The sequence below is a fragment of the Dendropsophus ebraccatus genome, chromosome 2 (genome assembly GCF_027789765.1).
Source record: "Dendropsophus ebraccatus isolate aDenEbr1 chromosome 2, aDenEbr1.pat, whole genome shotgun sequence".
NCBI classification, from domain to species: Eukaryota; Metazoa; Chordata; class Amphibia; order Anura; family Hylidae; genus Dendropsophus; species Dendropsophus ebraccatus.
Window position 1 is genome coordinate 219,469,783 of NC_091455.1, and position 18,808 is coordinate 219,488,590.

At 50.4% G+C, this 18,808-nt stretch overlaps 1 protein-coding gene across 2 annotated transcripts in view; it reads left to right on the forward strand.

Annotated features, from left to right (window-relative positions):
- Positions 1 to 17,626, forward strand: part of REG4 (regenerating family member 4) — a 31,831-nt gene extending 14,205 nt beyond the window's left edge. For both annotated transcript variants that reach the window (XM_069959601.1, XM_069959600.1), the window contains exons 2-6: positions 7,955 to 8,026; positions 14,331 to 14,428; positions 15,778 to 15,915; positions 16,017 to 16,131; positions 17,439 to 17,626. In XM_069959601.1, coding sequence (XP_069815702.1) covers positions 7,960 to 8,026; positions 14,331 to 14,428; positions 15,778 to 15,915; positions 16,017 to 16,131; positions 17,439 to 17,506 — 486 coding nt within the window. In that variant the 5' untranslated portion in view covers positions 7,955 to 7,959 and the 3' untranslated portion in view covers positions 17,507 to 17,626. The remainder of the gene's footprint in view (positions 1 to 7,954; positions 8,027 to 14,330; positions 14,429 to 15,777; positions 15,916 to 16,016; positions 16,132 to 17,438) is intronic.
- Positions 17,627 to 18,808: the final 1,182 nt, after the last annotated feature.

Sequence of the window (18,808 nt, forward strand, 5' to 3'; positions counted from 1 at the left end):
TATTTTCTTACACAATTCATTAAAAACTCATAGGTAAACCACAATACGGCATAAAATACAACTTATAGCAGATAATGCATCAGTATATACATATGTGCAAATTATCCGTACAATCAATCCATTCCCGGTGCCACCTTCTACCTTCAGATTTTCGGTTTATAGATGATAACTATATACCATACTCCTCAACTATTTCCCTAATGCCAGCGACCCCCCCTCCGTACACCGCACCCCTATAGCTCTTAGAAGGCCTGTATCTTTTATCTAGTCAAAACCTCAAGTAGTTTCTTATAGTTTTTATTTTTATTTTTTTATTTATTAAGTATGCCATATTATATTCCCCACATACTCCTGGGAATGGATTCAGGAGCGGGACACCACCCTTCCAGGTCCCCACCATTTCACAGACACTCCAACAGCCTGATCCGCATACATTGTGCAGGAGTCCCCGGCAGGAAGGACCGCCACATCAGTCCAGAGACACCGATACTTTACAGGGAAATCACATTTATTATATGTCTATTCCTTATTCTTAAAGGAGAAGTCTGGCAAAAAAATTTATTAAAGTATTATATTGCCCCCCAAAAGTTATACAAATCCCCAATATACACTTATTACAGGAAATGCTTATACAGGGCTTTTTTTCCCTGCACTTACTACTGCATCAAGGCTTCACTTCCTGGGTAACACGGTGATGTCACTTCCTGGGTAACACGGTGATGTCACTTCCTGGGTAACACGGTGATGTCACTTCCTGGATAACATGGTGATGTCATTTCCTGGATAACATGGTGATCTCACTTCCTGGATAACACGGTGACGTCAATTCCTGGATAACACGGTGATGTCACTTCCTGGATAACACGGTGATGTCACTTCCTGGATAACATGGTGATGTCACCTACTGGATAACATGGTGATGTCACTTCCTGGATAACATTGTGATGTCACTTCCTAGATAACATGGTGATGTCACTTCCTGGATAACATTGTGATGTCACTTCCTGGATAACACGGTGATGTCACTTCCTGGATAACACGGTGATGTCACTTCCTGGATAACACGGTGATGTCACTTCCTGGATAACACGGTGATGTCACTTCCTGGATAACATGGTGATGTCACTTCCTGGATAACACGGTGATGTCACTTCCTGGATAACATGGTGATGTCACCTACTGGATAACATGGTGATGTCACTTCCTGGATAACATGGTGATGTCATTTCCTGGATAACATGGTGATGTCACTTCCTGGATAACACGGTGACGTCAATTCCTGGATAACACGGTGATGTCACTTCCTGGATAACACGGTGATGTCACTTCCTGGATAACATGGTGATGTCACCTACTGGATAACATGGTGATGTCACTTCCTGGATAACATGGTGATGTCACTTCCTAGATAACATGGTGATGTCACTTCCTGGATAACATTGTGATGTCACTTCCTGGATAACACGGTGATGTCACTTCCTGGATAACACGGTGATGTCACTTCCTGGATAACACGGTGATGTCACTTCCTGGATAACACGGTGATGTCACTTCCTGGATAACATGGTGATGTCACTTCCTGGATAACATGGTGATGTCACTTCCTGGATAACATTGTGATGTCACTTCCTAGATAACATGGTGATGTCACTTCCTGGATAACATTGTGATGTCACTTCCTGGATAACATGGTGACGTCACTTCCTGGATAACATGGTGATGTCTCCACCCGACTCCCAGAGCTGTGCAGGCTGTGGCTGCTGGAGAGGATAATGGCAGGGGGACACTGAGGGACACTGAGCATCCCTCTGCCATCATCCTCTTCAGCAGCCTCAATTCCAGGATAACAGGATGACGTCCCTTCCTGGATAACATGGTGATGTCACATCCTAGATAACACAATGATGTCACAACTCCCAGAGCTGTAGGGCTGTGGCTACTGGAGAGGATGATGACAGAGAGATGCTCAGTGTCCCCCTGCCATCATCCTCTCCAGCAGCCACAGCCTGCACAGCTCTGGGTGTCGGGTCGTGACATCACCATGTTATCCAGGAAGTGACATCACCATTTTCCAGGAAGTGACATCACCATGTTATCCAGGAAGTGACTTCACCATGTTATCCAGGAAGTGAAGCCTTGATGCAGTTGTAAGTGCAGGGAATAAAGAACTTTATAAGCATTTCCCATAATAAGTGTATACTGGTGATTTGTATAACTTTTTGGGGGGGGCAATACAATACTTTAATAAAATTTTTCACTGGACTAATTCTATTACCAGAGTTCCCCTTTAAAACCCACAAAGCATTGGGAAGCTGTCTTCAGCGTCCCTACACCTGTACGTCCACAGAGCTGCCTCCTAAATGTAATTTTCCCCTCCTCAGTTCCTATAATTCACAGGCCTGCAGCACAAGCAGTCCATTACTTAGGGTAACTGCCTTCCTTGTGCAAATCCAGTGCATCAGCAACCTGTTCTCCCCCATCACCACCATTACATGTATAGTACCATGTGTCTCTGAAGATAAGACAGGCTCTTATGTAAGGATTTTTCTCTGAATAAGGAGCTATATCTAATTTGTGGGGAAACACTGTATACCCCTACACTGTAGTCCCATTCTATACGATAGATAGCCGCCATATTGAATGTCCTACGGTCCTCAAACTCCTATAGTTAGTTCTCCTGTTTCTAGTCCTCTGTACTGTATACCGCCCTCTGTATACCCCCCTCTATAGTTCCCCCATACTGTATACCTCCCTCCCCCTCTGTAGTTGCTCCCCATGCTGGATAGACCCCTCTATAGTTGTTCCCCCCCAATACTGTATACTTCCCCCCTCTGTAGTTGTCACCCCCCCATACTGTATACTTCCCTCCCCCTCTATGGTTCTTATCCCCCATACTGTATACATCCCCCTTTGTAGTTGTCCGCCCCATACTGTATATCTCCCGTCCCCCTCTGTAATTGTCCCCTCCATACTGTATACCTCCCTCCTCCCTCTGTAGTTATCCCCCTATACTGTATACCTCCCTCCCCTCTGTAGTTGTCCCCCCATAATGTATACCCTCCTCCCCCTGTGTAGTTGTTCCCCCCCATACTGTATACCTCCCTCCCCCTCTGTAGTTGTCCCCCATACTGTATACCTTCCTCCCCCTCTGTAGTTGTTCCCCCCCATACGGTATACCTCCCTCCCCCTCTGTAGTTGTCCCCCATACTGTATACCTTCCTCCCCCTCTGTAGTTGTTCCCCCCCATACGGTATACCTTCCTCCCCCTCTGTAGTTGTCCCCCATACTGTATACCCTCCTCCCCCTCTGTAGTTGTCCCCCCCATACTGTATACCTCCCCCTCTGTAGTTGACCCCATGCTGTATACCTGCCTCCCCCTGTGTAGTTGTTCCCCCCATACTGTACAACTCCCTCCCCATCTGTAGTTGCCCCCCATACTGTATACCTCCCTCCCCCTCTGCAGTTGTTTCCTCCATACTGTATACCTCCCTCCCTCCTCTGTAGTTGTCCCCCCATACTGTATACCTCCCTCCCCCTCTGTAGTTGTTCCCCCCATACTGTATACCTCCCTCCCCCTGTGTAGTTGTTTCCCCCATACTGTATACCTCCCTCTCCCTGTGTAGTTGTTCCCCCCATACTGTATACCTCCCTCCCCCCTCTGTAGTTGTCCCCCCATACTGTATACCTACCTCCCTGTGTAGTTGTTCCCCCAAACTGTATACCTCCCTCCCCCTCTGTAGTTGTTCCCAATACTGTATACCTCCCTCCCCCTCTGAATTTGTCCCCCAATACTGTATATGCCCCCTGTTGTTGTCCCCCCATACTGTATACCTTCCTCCCTCCTCTGTACTTGTCCCCCCATACTGTATACCTCCCTCCCCCTGTGTAGTTGTTCCCCCCATACTGTATACCTCCCTCCCCCTGTGTAGTTGTTCCCCCCCCCATTCTGTATACCTCTCTCCTCTGTGGTTGTCCCCCCATACTGTATACCTCCCTCCCCCTGTGTAGTTGTCCCCCCCATTCTGTATACCTCCCTCCCTCTGTAGTTGTCCCCCCATACTGTATACCTCTCTCCCCCTCTGTAGTTGTCCCCCCATACTGTATACCTCCCTCCCCTGTGTAGTTGTTCCCCCATACTGTATACCTCCCTCCCCCACTGTAGTAGTTCCCACATACTGTATACCCCCCCTCTGTAGTTGTTACCCCAATACTGTATACCTCCCTCGCCCCTCTCTAGTTGTTCCCCCTTACTGTATATCTCCCTCCCTCCTCTGTAGTTGTCCCCCCATACTGTATACCTCCTTCCCCCTGTGTAGTTGTCCCCCCATACTGTACACCTCTCCTCCCTCTGTAGTTCTCTCATACTGTATACCCCCCTCTGTAGTTGTCCCCCCATGCTGTATACCTCCCTCCCCCTGTGTAGTTGTTCCCCCCATACTGTATACCTCCCACCCCCTCTGTAGTTGTCCCCCCATACTGTATACCTTCCCCCTCTGTAGTTGTCCCCCCCATACTGTATACCTCCCTCCCCCTCTGTAGTTGTCCCCCCATACTGTATACCTCCCTCCCCCTCTGTAGTTGTCCCCCCATACTGTATACCTCCCTCCCCCTCTGTAGTTGTCCCCCCATACTGTAAACCTCCCTCCCCCTCTGTAGTTGTCCCCCCATACTGTATACCTCCGTCCCCTGTGTAGTTGTTCCCCCATACTGTATACCTCCCTCCCCCACTGTAGTAGTTCCCACATACTGTATACCCCCCCTCTGTAGTTGTTACCCCAATACTGTATACCTCCCTCGCCCCTCTCTAGTTGTTCCCCCTTACTGTATATCTCCCTCCCTCCTCTGTAGTTGTCCCCCCATACTGTATACCTCCTTCCCCCTGTGTAGTTGTCCCCCCATACTGTACACCTCTCCTCCCTCTGTAGTTCTCTCATACTGTATACCCCCCTCTGTAGTTGTCCCCCCATGCTGTATACCTCCCTCCCCCTGTGTAGTTGTTCCCCCCATACTGTATACCTCCCACCCCCTCTGTAGTTGTCCCCCCATACTGTATACCTTCCCCCTCTGTAGTTGTCCCCCCCATACTGTATACCTCCCTCCCCCTCTGTAGTTGTCCCCCCATACTGTATACCTCCCTCCCCCTCTGTAGTTGTCCCCCCATACTGTATACCTCCCTCCCCCTCTGTAGTTGTCCCCCCATACTGTAAACCTCCCTCCCCCTCTGTAGTTGTCCCCCCATACTGTATATCTCCCCCTCTGTAGTTGTCTCCCCATACTGTATACCTCCCTCCGTCCCCCTGTGTAATTGTTCCCCCATACTGTATACCTCCCTCCCCCACTGTATTTGTCCCCCCATACTGTATACCCTCCCTCCCCCACTGTATTTGTCCCCCCCATACTGTATACCCTTCCTCTGTAGTTGTTCCCCCCATACTGTATACCTCCCTCCCCCACTGTATTTGTCCCCCCATACTGTATACCCTCCCTCTGTAGTTGTTCCCCCCATACTGTATACCTCCCTCCCTCACTGTATTTGTCCCCCCATACTGTATACCCTCCCTCTGTAGTTGTTCCCCCCATACTGTATACCTCCCTCCCCCACTGTATTTGTCCCCCCATACTGTATACCCTCCCTCTGTAGTTGTTCCCCCCCATACTGTATACCTCCCTCCCCCTCTGTAGTTGTCCCCCCCATACTGTATACCTCCCTCCCCCTGTGTAGTTGTTCCCCCCATACTGCATACCTCCCTCCCCCTGTGTAGTTGTTCCCCCCCCATACTGTATACCTCCCTCCCCCTCAGTATTTGTCCCCCCATACTGTACACCTCTCCTCCCTCTGTAGTTCTCTCATACTGTATACCTCCCTCCCTCTGTAGTTGTCCCCTCATGCTGTATACCTCCCTCCCCCTGTGTAGTTGTTCCCCCCATACTGTATACCTCCCACCCCCTCTGTAGTTGTCCCCCCATACTGTATACCTCCCCCCTCTGTAGTTGTCCCCCCCATACTGTATACCTCCCTCCCCCTCTGTAGTTGTCCCCCATACTGTATACCTCCCTCCCCCTCTGTAGTTGTCCCCCCATACTGTATATCTCCCCCTCTGTAGTTGTCTCCCCATACTGTATACCTCCCTCCGTCCCCCTGTGTAATTGTTCCCCCATACTGTATACCTCCCTCCCCCACTGTATTTGTCCCCCCATACTGTATACCCTCCCTCCCCCACTGTATTTGTCCCCCCATACTGTATACCTCCCTCCCCCACTGTATTTGTCCCCCCATACTGTATACCCTCCCTCTGTATTTGTCCCCCCATACTGTATACCTCCCTCCCCCACTGTATTTGTCCCCCCATACTGTATACCCTCCCTCCCCCACTGTATTTGTCCCCCCATACTGTATACCCTCCCTCTGTAGTTGTTCCCCCCATACTGTATACCTCCCTCCCCCACTGTATTTGTCCCCCCATACTGTATACCTCCCTCCGTCCCCCTGTGTAATTGTTCCCCCATACTGTATACCCTCCCTCTGTAGTTGTTCCCCCATACTGTATACCTCCCTCCCCCACTGTATTTGTCCCCCCCATACTGTATACCCTCCCTCTGTAGTTGTTCCCCCCATACTGTATACCTACCTCCCCCACTGTATTTGTCCCCCCATACTGTATACCCTCCCTCTGTAGTTGTTCCCCCATACTGTATACCTCCCTCCCCCACTGTATTTGTCCCCCCATACTGTATACCCTCCCTCTGTAGTTGTTCCCCCCATACTGTATACCTCCCTCCCCCACTGTATTTGTCCCCCCATACTGTATACCCCCCTCTGTAGTTGTTCCCCCCATACTGTATACCTCCCTCCCCCTGTGTAGTTGTCCCCCCATACTGTATACCTCCCTCGCCCCTCTGTAGTTGCCCCCCCCCATACTGTATACCTCCCTCCCCCTGTGTAGTTGTTCCCCCCCATACTGTATACCTCCCTCCCCCTGTGTAATTGATCTCCCATACTGTATACCTCCCTCCCCCACTGTATTTGTCCCCCATACTGTATACCCCCCTCTGTAGTTGTTCCCCCCATACTGTATACCTCCCTCGCCCCTCTGTAGTTGTCCCCCCCATACTGTATACCTCCCTTCCCCTGTGTAGTTGTTCCCCCCCATACTGTATACCTCCCTCCCCCTGTGTAATTGTTCTCCCATACTGTATACCTCCCTCCCCCTCAGTATTTGTCCCCCCATACTGTATTTCCCTGTAGTTGTTCCCCCATACTGTATACCTTCCTCCACCCTGTAGTTGTCCCCCCATACTGTATACCTCCCTCCCCCTCAGTATTTGTCCACCATACTGTATTTCCCTGTAGTTGTTCCCCCATACTGTATACCTTCCTCCCCCCCGTAGTTGTCCCCCTATACTGTATACCTCCCTCCCCCCTGTGTGGTTGTTCCCCCCCCACACTGTATACCTCCCTCCCCCCTGTGTGGTTGTTCCCCCCCATACTGTATACCTCCCTCCCCCTCTGTAGTTGTTTCCCCCTATAGTGTATACCTCCCTCCCCCTGTGTAGTTGTCCCCCCATTCTGTATACCTCCCTCCCTCTGTAGTTGTCCCCCCATACTGTATACCTCCCTCCCCTCTCTGTAGTTGTCCCCCATACTGTATACCTCCCTCCCCCTGTGTAGTTGTTCCCCCATACTGTATACCTCCCCCCGCAGTTGCCCACATTCTCTCCATATTCAATGTCCCTTACTGTGCATCTTCTTATCCCTCCTGAGGGGGGGAGGGGGGGTGAACAAGCCTGCCAGTGATTGGCAGATTCAGTAATGTAAGGTAAAGACTCTACGTCTTCATAGATATCAGTGTGATATGAAGCCGTTAGTGGTATTGATGGGGACAGCATAAATACATAATAAAAAAACATCTGATCTAATCCGAGTTTATGGTAACAATGTAACCCTCCTCTGCAGATATCATGGTCGCCACCTGGTGCGCTATCATTCTTCTCGTGGGCTCTTTGGCGGTCACACAGGTTGCTGAAGGTACAGTATTGGATATGGCATCAGTCCCTCGGCCCTAGACGGCTGGGTGCTTGCAGCTCCTTCCTTCTGCAGAGTCTCAGAGCTGTGCTCCACTACTTCTTTATGCATGTATAGGTTGGTACTATGTCTGTCTATATGCTGAAGGTTGTAGTATGCTACTTCCACCACCAGATGGCGATACATATCCACTATTGCATGGCTGAAGGAGAACCTGCATGAATGGTTAACTGTATACTGTGTTTATTATACGTCAGTCATGGATATACAAGAATGTGGTGCTCCACCCAATCTACATGCAATGGAACAGACCTCACAGGATATCCTGAGACCATGCTCCTCCTGGATTTCTATTCATTTCTCTTCTCATCTTTATTGAGTCTTTTAGATCTCTTTCTGGCGGGTTATAAAATCTCATGGCTGGCAGGGGGGAAACTGATTACAAGTACTTACCTCTCTCTGGGCCGGCTGCGGGGCCCCCGCCGGGCTGTGGAATCTCTGGAGCTGACACGTCACGACCTGGCGGACGAATCGGCCGCTCAGCCAGTCTCCAGGGTGGGATGCCGCACCAGTCACTGATTGGCTGAGCAGCCGGTCCATCAGCCAGGACAGGCCTCCCCCCCCCAACGTCATGACAACGGGGGTCCCGAGGCCGGTCTAACCGGGAGAGGTGAGTTAGTGTTTGTAATCTATTTCCCCTAATTTCCTTTAATTCTTCTAGCTCTTTTAATTCCCTTGGATCTTTATTGCTTCCCCTGGATCTTTATTGATTCCTCTGGATCTTTATTGATTCCTCTGGACCTTTATTGATTCCTCTGGATCTTTATTGCTTCCTCTGGATCTTTATTGATTCCCCTGGATCTTTATTGATTCCTCTGGACCTTTATTGATTCCCCTGGATCTTTATTGCTTCCCCTGGATCTTTATTGATTCCCCTGGATCTTTATTGCTTCCTCTGGATCTTTATTGATTCCTCTGGATCTTTATTGATTCCCCTGGATCTTTATTGCTTCCTCTGGATCTTTATTGATTCCCCTGGATCTTTATTGCTTCCTCTGGATCTTTATTGATTCCCCTGGATCTTTATTGCTTCCTCTGGATCTTTATTGATTCCTCTGGATCTTTATTGATTCCCCTGGATCTTTATTGCTTCCTCTGGATCTTTATTGATTCCTCTGGATCTTTATTGATTCCCCTGGATCTTTATTGCTTCCTCTGGATCTTTATTGATTCCCCTGGATCTTTATTGATTCCCCTGGATCTTTATTAATTCCCCTGGATCTTTATTGCTTCCTCTGGATCTTTATTGCTTCCCCTGGATCTTTATTGCTTCCCCTGGATCTTTATTGATTCCCCTGGATCTTTATTGATTCCCCTGGATCTTTATTGCTTCCTCTGGATCTTTATTGCTTCCCCTGGATCTTTATTGCTTCCCCTGGATCTTTATTGATTCCCCTGGATCTTTATTGATTCCCCTGGATCTTTATTGCTTCCCCTGGATCTTTATTGATTCCCCTGGATCTTTATTGATTCCCCTGGATCTTTATTGCTTCCTCTGGATCTTTATTGCTTCCTCTGGATCTTTATTGATTCCCCTGGATCTTTATTGATTCCCCTGGATCTTTATTGCTTCCCCTGGATCTTTATTGCTTCCCCTGGATCTTTATTGCTTCCCCTGGATCTTTATTGCTTCCCCTGGATCTTTATTGATTCCTCTGGATCTTTATTGCTTCCTCTGGATCTTTATTGATTCCCCTGGATCTTTATTGCTTCCTCTGGATCTTTATTGATTCCCCTGGATCTTTATTGCTTCCCCTGGATCTTTATTGATTCCCCTGGATCTTTATTGCTTCCCCTGGATCTTTATTGATTCCTCTGGATCTTTATTGATTCCCCTGGATCTTTATTGATTCCCCTGGATCTTTATTGCTTCCTCTGGATCTTTATTGCTTCCCCTGGATCTTTATTGCTTCCCCTGGATCTTTATTGCTTCCCCTGGATCTTTATTGCCTGCTGGATTACTACAGACTATTTTAGATATCTTGATTCCTCTAGATCTCTAATGATTCTTCTAGATATCTGGATCTATATTGATTCTTCTACATTTCTCGATTCCTCTTGATCTCTATTGCTTCCACCAGATCTTTTATGTTCCTTCTGGATTTCTACTGATTCCTTTAGATCTCTTGATTCCACTGAATGTCTATTACTTCTTGATTTCTCTGGATCTCTAATGATTCTGCTAGATCTCTATTGACTCCTCAGTTTTTCTAGATAGATCCTCAGAAGATTTCACTCTATCAGTCTTAAAGGAGAATTCCAGGCTGGGGTGATTTTTGGCAGAGTGCTGGAGAGGATGAAACTAGTAACATGGCCTCCCTGGCTCCAGCGCTGGTGGCCGCTTCCTGCTAAGTGATGGGACCTGGGATATGAGGCGTCAGGTCCGCTCAGCCAGTCAGCAGCCCTAGCAGGGTCCGCTCAGCCAGTCAGCAGCCCTAGCAGGGTCCGCTCAGCCAGTCAGCAGCCCTAGCAGGGTCCGCTCAGCCAGTCAGCAGCCGTAGCAGGGTCCGCTCAGCCAGTCAGCAGCCCTAGCAGGGTCCGCTCAGCCAGTCAGCAGCCCTAGCAGGGTCAGCCAGTCAGCAGCTGTAGCAGGGTCCGCTCAGCCAGTCAGCAGCCATAGCAGGGTCCGCTCAGCCAGTCAGCAGCTGTAGCAGGGTCCGCTCAGCCAGTCAGCAGCCATAGCAGGGTCCGCTCAGCCAGTCAGCAGCTCTAGAAGGGACCGCTCAGCCAGTCAGCATCCGTAGCAGGGTCCGCTCAGCCAGTCAGCAGCCCTAGCAGGGTCAGCCAGTCAGCAGCTGTAGCAGGGTCCGCTCAGCCAGTCAGCAGCCATAGCAGGGTCCGCTCAGCCAGTCAGCAGCCATAGCAGGGTCCGCTCAGCCAGTCAGCAGCTGTAGCAGGGTCCGCTCAGCCAGTCAGCAGCCATAGCAGGGTCCGCTCAGCCAGTCAGCAGCTGTAGCAGGGTCCGCTCAGCCAGTCAGCAGCCATAGCAGGGTCCGCTCAGCCAGTCAGCAGCCGTAGCAGGGTCCGCTCAGCCAGTCAGCAGCTGTAGCAGGGTCCGCTCAGCCAGTCAGCAGCCATAGCAGGGTCCGCTCAGCCAGTCAGCAGCTGTAGCAGGGTCCGCTCAGCCAGTCAGCAGCCATAGCAGGGTCCGCTCAGCCAGTCAGCAGCCGTAGCAGGGTCCGCTCAGCCAGTCAGCAGCCGTAGCAGGGTCCGCTCAGCCAGTCAGCAGCTGTAGCAGGGTCCGCTCAGCCAGTCAGCAGCCGTAGCAGGGTCCGCTCAGCCAGTCAGCAGCCGTAGCAGGGTCCGCTCAGCCAGTCAGCAGCCCTAGCAGGGTCCGCTCAGCCAGTCAGCAGCCCTAGCAGGGTCCGCTCAGCCAGTCAGCAGCCATAGCAGGGTCCGCTCAGCCAGTCAGCAGCTGTAGCAGGGTCCGCTCAGCCAGTCAGCAGCCGTAGCAGGGTCCGCTCAGCCAGTCAGCAGCTGTAGCAGGGTCCGCTCAGCCAGTCAGCAGCCATAGCAGGGTCAGCCAGTCAGCAGCTGTAGCAGGGTCCGCTCAGCCAGTCAGCAGCCATAGCAGGGTCCGCTCAGCCAGTCAGCAGCCATAGCAGGGTCCGCTCAGCCAGTCAGCAGCTGTAGCAGGGTCCGCTCAGCCAGTCAGCAGCCATAGCAGGGTCCGCTCAGCCAGTCAGCAGCCCTAGCAGGGTCAGCCAGTCAGCAGCTGTAGCAGGGTCCGCTCAGCCAGTCAGCAGCCATAGCAGGGTCCGCTCAGCCAGTCAGCAGCTGTAGCAGGGTCCGCTCAGCCAGTCAGCAGCCCTAGCAGGGTCCGCTCAGCCAGTCAGCAGCCGTAGCAGGGTCCGCTCAGCCAGTCAGCAGCTGTAGCAGGGTCCGCTCAGCCAGTCAGCAGCCATAGCAGGGTCCGCTCAGCCAGTCAGCAGCCGTAGCAGGGTCCGCTCAGCCAGTCAGCAGCCGTAGCAGGGTCCGCTCAGCCAGTCAGCAGCCGTAGCAGGGTCCGCTCAGCCAGTCAGCAGCCGTAGCAGGGTCCGCTCAGCCAGTCAGCAGCCGTAGCAGGGTCCTATGTCCGGAGCTGCAGAGTCCCGGCTTTAGCACTGGATGGGGGAGGGGAGAGCATGTTACTTATCCTCCCGCCCCTGCAGTCTGTCATTCCCTGGAAGCTTCTCCTCTTCCAGTCAGGAATCCTTAGGGATCAGTCCTAGGTCCTCTCCTATATGGTGTCTATACAGGCTCCTATATACCCCTCCTGTGACATCACACCAGTTATATACCCCTCCTGTGACATCACACCAGTTATATACCCTCCTCCTGTGACATCACACCAGTTATATACCTTCTCCCATGACACCACACCAATCATCTAGCTCTTCTGCTGGCAGCACAGAAGATATATACATTATCATATGAAACCAAAGCTAACAGCAATGTATTATCCATGTATTATCCCTCTCCTATGGTATACGCGCTCTGTCTCTCCTATGGTATACGCGCTCTGTCTCTCCTATGGTATACGCGCTCTGTCTCTCCTATGGTATACGCGCTCTGTCTCTCCTATGGTATACGCGCTCTGTCTCTCCTATGGTATACGCGCTCTGTCTCTCCTATGGTATACGCGCTGTGTCTCTCCTATGGTATACGCGCTCTGTCTCTCCTATGGTATACGCGCTGTGTCTCTCCTATGGTATACGCGCTCTGTCTCTCCTATGGTATACGCGCTGTGTCTCTCCTATGGTATACGCGTTCTGTCTCTCCTATGGTATACGCGCTGTGTCTCTCCTATGGTATACGCGCTGTGTCTCTCCTATGGTATACGCGCTCTGTCTCTCCTATGGTATACGCGCTCTGTCTCTCCTATGGTATACGCGCTCTGTCTCTCCTATGGTATACGTGCTGTGTCTCTCCTATGGTATACGCGCTGTGTCTCTCCTATGGTATACGCGCTGTGTCTCTCCTATGGTATACGCGCTCTGTCTCTCCTATGGTATACGCGCTGTGTCTCTCCTATGGTATACGCGCTGTGTCTCTCCTATGGTATACGCGCTCTGTCTCTCCTATGCTATACGCGCTCTGTCTCTCCTATGGTATACGCGCTCTGTCTCTCCTATGGTATACGCGCTGTGTCTCTCCTATGGTATACGCGCTGTGTCTCTCCTATGGTATACGCGCTCTGTCTCTCCTATGGTATACGCGCTCTGTCTCTCCTATGGTATACGCGCTGTGTCTCTCCTATGGTATACATGCTGTGTCTCTCCTATGGTATACGCGCTCTGTCTCTCCTATGGTATACGCGATGTGTCTCTCCTATGGTATACGCGCTCTGTCTCTCCTATGGTATACGCGCTCTGTCTCTCCTATGGTATACGCGCTCTGTCTCTCCTATGGTATACGCGCTCTGTCTCTCCTATGGTATACGCGCTGTGTCTCTCCTATGGTATACGCGCTGTGTCTCTCATATGGTATACGCGCTCTGTCTCTCCTATGGTATACGCGCTCTGTCTCTCCTATGGTATACGCGCTCTGTCTCTCCTATGGTATACGCGCTCTGTCTCTCCTATGGTATACGCGCTCTGTCTCTCCTACGGTATACGCGCTGTGTCTCTCCTACGGTATACGCGATGTGTCTCTCCTATGGTATACGCGCTGTGTCTCTCCTATGGTATACGCGCTGTGTCTCTCCTATGGTATACGCGCTCTGTCTCTCCTATGGTATACGCGCTCTGTCTCTCCTATGGTATACGCGCTCTGTCTCTCCTATGGTATACGCGCTCTGTCTCTCCTATGGTATACGCGCTCTGTCTCTCCTATGGTATACGCGCTGTGTCTCTCCTATGGTATACGCGCTGTGTCTCTCATATGGTATACGCGCTGTGTCTCTCCTATGGTATACGCGCTGTGTCTCTCCTATGGTATACGCGCTGTGTCTCTCCTATGGTATACGCGCTGTGTCTCTCCTATGGTATACGCGCTGTGTCTCTCCTATGGTATACGCGCTGTGTCTCTCCTATGGTATACGCGCTGTGTCTCTCCTATGGTATACGCGCTCTGTCTCTCCTATGGTATACGCGCTGTGTCTCTCCTATGGTATACGCGCTCTGTCTCTCCTATGGTATACGCGCTGTGTCTCTCCTATGGTATACGCGCTCTGTCTCTCCTATGGTATACGCGCTCTGTCTCTCCTATGGTATATGTCTCTGTATGAGGCCGTCTGGATATTCTCATCACTGTGTCCTTTGTTCAGGTAGCAAGGCCCGCTCCAGCTGCCCCAATGGCTGGTTCTACTACAAGGCAAACTGCTATGGCTACTTTCGTTATCCATTGAGCTGGTCTGAAGCAGAGGTAAGAAAGTAGCGGCTGCTGGGAGTTGTCCTCCCGTCCATCATACCACTAGATAGGACAAACCTGCCCCAGAAATGGATAGGATGAATGACAGACTGCAGCATAAAATTACCGTCCCTATGTAGGCTTCTCCCCCTGTTCATGCTGCGCCCATACATCACTACAGATGTTCCTCCCCGTGGTCATGCTGCCCCATACATCACTACAGATGTTCCTCCCCATAGTCATGCTGCGCCCACACATCACTACAGATGTTCCTCCCCATAGTCATGCTGCGCCCATACATCACTACAGATGTTCCTCCCCGTGGTCATGCTGCGCCCATACATCACTACAGATGTTCCTCCCTGTGGTCATGCTGCGCCCACACATCAGTACAGATGTTCCTCCCCATGGTCATGCTGCGCCCATACATCACTACAGATGTTCCTCCCCGTGGTCATGCTGCGCCCATACATCACTACAGATGTTCCTCCCTGTGGTCAGGCTGCGTCCATACATCACTATAGATGTTTCTCCCCCTGTTCATGCTGCGCCCATACATCACTACAGATGTTCCTCCCCGTGGTCATGCTGCGCACATACATCACTATAGATGTTTCTCCCCCTGTTCATGCTGCGCCCATACATCACTACAGATGTTCCTCCCCGTGGTCATGCTGCGCCCATACATCACTACAGATGTTCCTCACCGTGGTCATGCTGCGCCCATACATCACTACAGATGTTCCTCCACGTGGTCATGCTGCGTCTATACATCACTACAGATGTTCCTCCCCGTGGTCATGCTCCACCCATACATCACTACAGATATTTCTCCCCCTGTTCATGCTGCGCCCATACACCAGTACAGATGTTCCTCCCCGTGGTCATGCTGCGCACATACATCACTATAGATGTTTCTCCCCCTGTTCATGCTGCGCCCATACATCACTACAGATGTTCCTCCCCATGGTCAGGCTGCGTCCATACATCACTACAGATGTTCCTCCCCATAGTCATGCTGCGTCCATACGTCAGTACAGATGTTCCTCCCCGTGGTCATGCTGCGTCCATACATCACTACAGATGTTTCTCCCCATGGTCATGCTGCGCCCATACATCACTACAGATGTTCCTCCCTGTGGTCATGCTGCGCCCATACATCACTACAGATGTTCATCCCCATGGTCATGCTGCGCCCATACATCACTACAGATGTTCCTCCCCGTGGTCATGCTGCGCCCATACATCACTACAGATGTTCCTCCCTGTGGTCATGCTGCGCCCATACATCAGTACAGATGTTCCTCCCCGTGGTCATGCTGCCCCCATACATCACTACAGATGTACCAATGTCTTCTCTCTAGTTTGACTGCCAAGCATACGGCCACGGAGCTCATTTAGCCTCCATCATGGATTCTGCAGAAGCGAATATTGTTTCCTCCCATATTTCTGCCTATCAGAAGACCCAGCCGGTATGGATAGGACTTCACGATCCTGAGCAGGTAACTATAGGGCGGGCAGCTGGGATGGTGCGGATGCCTGACGTATACAAGCTGGCTGGCAGGGTGAGTCCATGTGCTTCACCAGTCTCATAATTTTCCAGAATCGCCGCTGGAAGTGGAATGATGGGTCCATGTATAATTATCGCGCCTGGCTCCCCAACCAACCTGATAACAGTAACGGACAAGAATACTGTGGAGAGCTCTCATGCAAAGAAAGTAAGTGACCCCCACTATGCTTAAAGTGTCACTGTTCTTATAACATTCAAAATCTAAATAAACAGTAGATGTGAAATAAAGCAAGTTTTCAATACACAGTCCAGTCTCCTGAAGGCAGCTATATACCAGCTATACTTACTGTATCCAGGTCCAGTCTCCTGCTATATAACAGCTATACTTACTGTATCCAGGTCCAGTCTCCTGACTACTATATAACTGCTATACTTACTGTATCCAGGTCCAGTCTCCTGAAGGCAGCTATATAACAGCTATACTTACTGTATACAGGTCCAGTCTCCTGAAGGCAGCTATATAACAGCTATACTTACTGTATCCAGGTCCAATCTCCTGAAGGCTGCTATATACCAGCTATACTTACTGTATCCAGGTCCAGTCTCCTGAAGGCAGCTATATAACAGCTATACTTACTGTATCCAGGTCCAGTCTCCTGAAGGCAGCTATACTTACTGTATCCAGGTCCAGTCTCCTGAAGGCAGCTATATAACAGCTATACTTACTGTATCCAGGTCCAGTCTCCTGAAGGCAGCTATATAACAGCTATACTTACTGTATCCAGGTCCAGTCTCCTGACTGCTATATAACAGCTATACTTACTGTATCCAGGTCCAGTCTCCTGACTACTATATAACAGCTATACTTACTGTATCCAGGCCCAGTCTCCTGACTACTATATAACAGCTATACTTACTGTATCCAGGTCCAGTCTCCTGAAGGCAGATTTTCTGACTTGTGCTGGTTGATAAAAAAAAACAAAAAACAGACTAAAGACAGGAATTGCGGCCAGTACAGAGAGTCTCGGCTCACTGTGTCTATCAATCACATGACGGACTTCTCTCTGTGAGCGCTCAGATGACCCGGGATACACAGGACTTTCTGTTTTCTGAGGAAAAAAAAAAAAGGAGTCAGAAAACAGGAAGTGCCGTGTTCTCCATGATAACTAGAAAAAAAATAATGAATGTAAATTGCAAACTTGCTTTATATCACATCTAGTGATTCACGACACTTTAATATGTATCATCACCATTCTTAGCTGAGCAAACACATCACCAGTCTCTACATTCAGTAAGTCTTTCTCCTGTCCGGGGACCTGCACCATAGGGGGCCTGTAACCTCTTACACTGCAAAAGATACTGAGAGGTTACAGAGGGGATTCAGGGCAAAAAAGATGTCACCTACAAAGGCCTCATTGCCCCCTAAAGCTCCATCTCTGAACAAAATGGAAGCAATTTCTATAACATATCTATTGTTGGGGTCACCACTGAGCGTTCTCTCACTGTCTTTTGCAGAGTTTCTAACCTGGAATGATGCCAACTGTAATCAGGCGAAACCTTACGTGTGTAAATACAAGCCTTAGAGCCGCCGGAAAGCAAGGAACTAGAAAGGAAGCCCAGAAGGCCCAGCCGTGTAAGCTGGAGGTCTTCCTAATAAGGTGGATACACACTGAGGAACTAATAAAGAACTGATCTGAACATGACTGGTGGTCCGTCCATTCTTCATCCATCCATCTGCAGCCTGCCACCATTGTCAGCATGCAGGGGGAGTTCTGAAGGGCCTGCTGGGATTTGTTGTGTCACAAACTGGCAGGAGGAGGTCACAGTAGCTAGAGTGAAGCCTCCATATGGGGCCACACAGGGTTGTGGGTGATATTAATCCTTGAGCAGGTGACACCCCCAATACTGTGCCTGGCAGATAGTATCTGATGTTAGGCAGGCCTAGTGTAGGACCCTCGGAGCAGGAGGAATGAGACCAGAGAGGAGGAGGATGCACGGGGTTATTCCCAGCATGCACATACATCTGGATTGCAGGTTAGGCCAGTAAATGAATCATACAATGTAAGGACTGGTTCACACTACCAAATTCTCGCGGATTAACTCCGCTGTACGTGCTCACGGACGCGCGCCTTTGCGGCGGCTCCATTCTACGGGCTGGCTGATTCCGAATTCCGCTGAAAGAATTGACATGTCAGACAGCCCATATAATGGTGTCTATGGAGCCGGCGGAAAGGCGTGCGTGCATGAGCGCATACAGCCGCCGGAATTCCGTGGAGTTTATCCGCGAGAATTCCTCAATGTGAACCCACCCTAAGGCTATATATTCACACTACGTAAAACTACGGCCGTAGTTTTGAGGGATGGAACATAGCCTTATTTTCAATGGGATCCCGGCCGGAGCGTACACACATCGTATACGCTCCGGCCAGGATTGTGCGGCGCCGCAAACAACTGACAGGTTAGTTTTCTGCGGACGGAATTCAGTGAATTGCGGCCACAGAAAGACCTGTCAGTTCACACAGTGAAGCGAGCGGCTCCGGCCACTTGCTTCACTGTGCGCCATGGGAAGCTCTGATGCGGGAGCGTGCTGATGGGCCCGCATAAGAGCTCCGCAGCCGGAAAGGTCACCCGGCCGGTACATAGCCTAAGGGAGGAATGTGGCCTTTATAGTTACAAAGATACAAAACTACAATACCATATAAACAATAAGGAATACGCACAACATCAAAGAATGCTAGAAGATTCCAACAACATGAATGACAACAATAGTTACCACATGATGAACGCTTAACCACACAGGTCTCCATTTTGGGCCTTGTTACACGGGTCGATTATTGTGCAAATTATCCTTATAGAGTTCAAATTTAAACGATAATTGTTAAGTG